Consider the following 2,500-nt stretch of genomic DNA (forward strand, 5'->3'; position numbering starts at 1 on the left):
AATTAAGATTGTTCCAGCCTCTGGTGCCTCAGCAGGTGGTCTCTGATACCTATCAGAATGATGTGAGCGAGAACCTTGCCTGGTATACCTGAGCAGTGTAATGCTTTGGTGATTGCTGCAGTCCCACCGATCACCTTTCCCCTTCCAGAGAGAGATTGCCACACCACCCAGCCTGCCAGATGGCATAACAGTTCAGCAAACACCTGCTGCTTTACCACTCTTCAGCTTGGAGATCATCACCCTGACTTCAGTCAGGAAGGGTGGATCCTCGCTGATGGGTGGATCTGGCAAAGGAATCTCGACACTACCCGCATCCACATTAATTGTTGGTGGATCAAACCTGGTACAACTGCATAAACCTCTCAGCCCACCGCTCCCGCACCCTAACAGGATCTGAGATGATCTGGCCACTTGCTGAGCAGACTGCAGTTGTCTGCAAAGACGGTTTGGAGTTCAGCTTTCTCAGGGCTTGGCAGGCACGACGAAAGTCATTTACTAGATAAGGGCTTTCGACCTCCTGCAAAACTGATAAACTGTTCCTTGTCCCTTCTCAGCAATGGCCTAGTCCTGCGCATCAGGGAACTATGCAAGTCGCGATTCCCTGACAGTCAAGCCGTGCAACAAGCATCTGTGGCTTCAAGTGTCTCCTGCAAGATGAAATTCTCTTTTGCTCTTGGGTATTCCCCAATTGATTCTTGAGCTGCTTCGAGCGTTTCGCACTTGGTGTCCCACAGAAGAATAGGGTCTGTCAGGCCCCTGAGTGCTGTGAAACGACCCGAGGAAGATTCAGCAAACCCACTACACACTCCACGCCCTCAATCTGTCCATTTGTAACACCTTAGGTTGATCAATGGAGTGACAGGGAGTTTTGAAGGGGATTCTGAAGGTAGCCATAACTAATCTATGATCAGTTCCACAGATCTCAGTGTTTCGAAATACCCTGCAGTTCTGGAAGATCCTCCAACAAGTTCTAACGAGGATGTGATCGATCTCCTTGGCCACATTACCGACATTGCTGACCAAGTCCAACGATGCGGGTCAGAGCGCTGATACCAAAAGCAAGAAATCCTTAATTTCTGGGACTTAGAAAAGGAAGCTATTCTCGCTGCCCGCATCAGCTCCTGAGCCATAAAGACCGACAGACATCTCATAACCAGCTCGATCACAGACTGATACCGAATTGTGGTATCTGGCTGTGATCAATCTGGCTATGAGATGTTTGTCGGTCTGTGTATGTGTGTGTGTGTGTGTGTGTGTGTGTGTGTGTGTGTGTGTGTGTGTGTGTGTGTGTGTGTGCATACACACAAGTATATACATATATACATATGTTCAAGAGAAAGAGAATTTTACCGAAAGGATACTCTGGCACGCCCAGGTATCCCGACTTGTCTGTGCCCTCGGTGAAGAATCCGTTGGGCTGCGTCATGAGAAAGGGGCGGAGACCTTCTGCGTCGAGGGCCTCCTTCATGAGCTTGATGGTGTCCATGATAATGATTGGATCGTACAAGCAATTCACGCCAACTGTACGGAAGGAAGGTGATAAGTAATCTAGTTAGATGTAAGTTTTACGTATCTGTGAGAGTTCTCATGAAGGTTTACAGCTTTACAGAATGATTCCCCTTTTTTACAGCACACCATACTAAGGATAGGCGTATAATTTTACCTCCCTTATATAACAAAAGACCCTTTGCCCTTGACTAACCAGTTTCACATTTAAAGCAATTTATATATACTAACCAACGTTGGCTCCTGCGCGGGCCATCCTAACAGCACACTGACCAGGGCTGACTCCTGTATGGTCACCCTCAGGTCCGATACACATGGTGGCGGCCACTGGTAACCCACTCTTCAACAGTTCTTCGATGACCCACTCAATTTCCTCCACGTACATGAAGAACTGTTATAAGAGAGAGATTTTCGAGACTCTGCAGAAGTGGATAGGATAGGCTACACAATTTAGATAACATTGTGTGAGTTCAGGTGACTATACAAGACTTTACCGAATTTCCATTTCCATCCCAAGTTCTTGCTTCCTACTTCAATTCCACTCCCATCCTATAAGCAGTAAGGCCCTCAATCCCCTCCTAGTCTACCCAGCCCGCCCACGCTGGACAGACCTCAGCGATGATGAAATCCACTTTATTCTTCACGAAGTATTTCATTTGCGTCTTGATATTCGCCTGCACTGCCTCCTTGCCAAGCCCCTCGGTGTAGGAGGGACACTGAGTCACGCTTCCAGCCACAAGAACGTCTCCCTCTTTGGCCACCTCGTGGGCGATCCTGCAGGCGTTGTCGTTGATTTGGGAACACTGTTTTGGCGAGTAAGAGTCGGGTCATTCTGAAGGGTTTATGTTCATTGAAGGTTTATTTTACAATTTTCAATACTTTCGTCTCAACCGAAATGAACGTTGCCGAAGAAAAATGTCGGAATTTATCTCAACATACTTAGTTTACCATCTTTATAAAAACTTGTTTTTCTGCAATCAAAAGGATATCTATT

At 47.0% G+C, this 2,500-nt stretch overlaps 1 protein-coding gene across 1 annotated transcript in view; it reads right to left on the bottom strand.

Moving 5' to 3' along the window:
- The window catches only part of LOC125035256 (betaine--homocysteine S-methyltransferase 1-like), a 7,697-nt gene that overhangs the window by 3,756 nt on the left and 1,441 nt on the right, over positions 1 to 2,500 (bottom strand). Inside the window, exons 4-6 of the mRNA XM_047627524.1 lie at positions 2,118 to 2,309; positions 1,738 to 1,897; positions 1,351 to 1,521 (exon numbers count right to left, since the gene is read on the bottom strand). Coding sequence (XP_047483480.1) covers positions 1,351 to 1,521; positions 1,738 to 1,897; positions 2,118 to 2,309 — 523 coding nt within the window. The remainder of the gene's footprint in view (positions 1 to 1,350; positions 1,522 to 1,737; positions 1,898 to 2,117; positions 2,310 to 2,500) is intronic.

This window comes from Penaeus chinensis, chromosome 19 (assembly GCF_019202785.1).
Source record: "Penaeus chinensis breed Huanghai No. 1 chromosome 19, ASM1920278v2, whole genome shotgun sequence".
Lineage (NCBI taxonomy): Eukaryota > Metazoa > Arthropoda > Malacostraca > Decapoda > Penaeidae > Penaeus > Penaeus chinensis.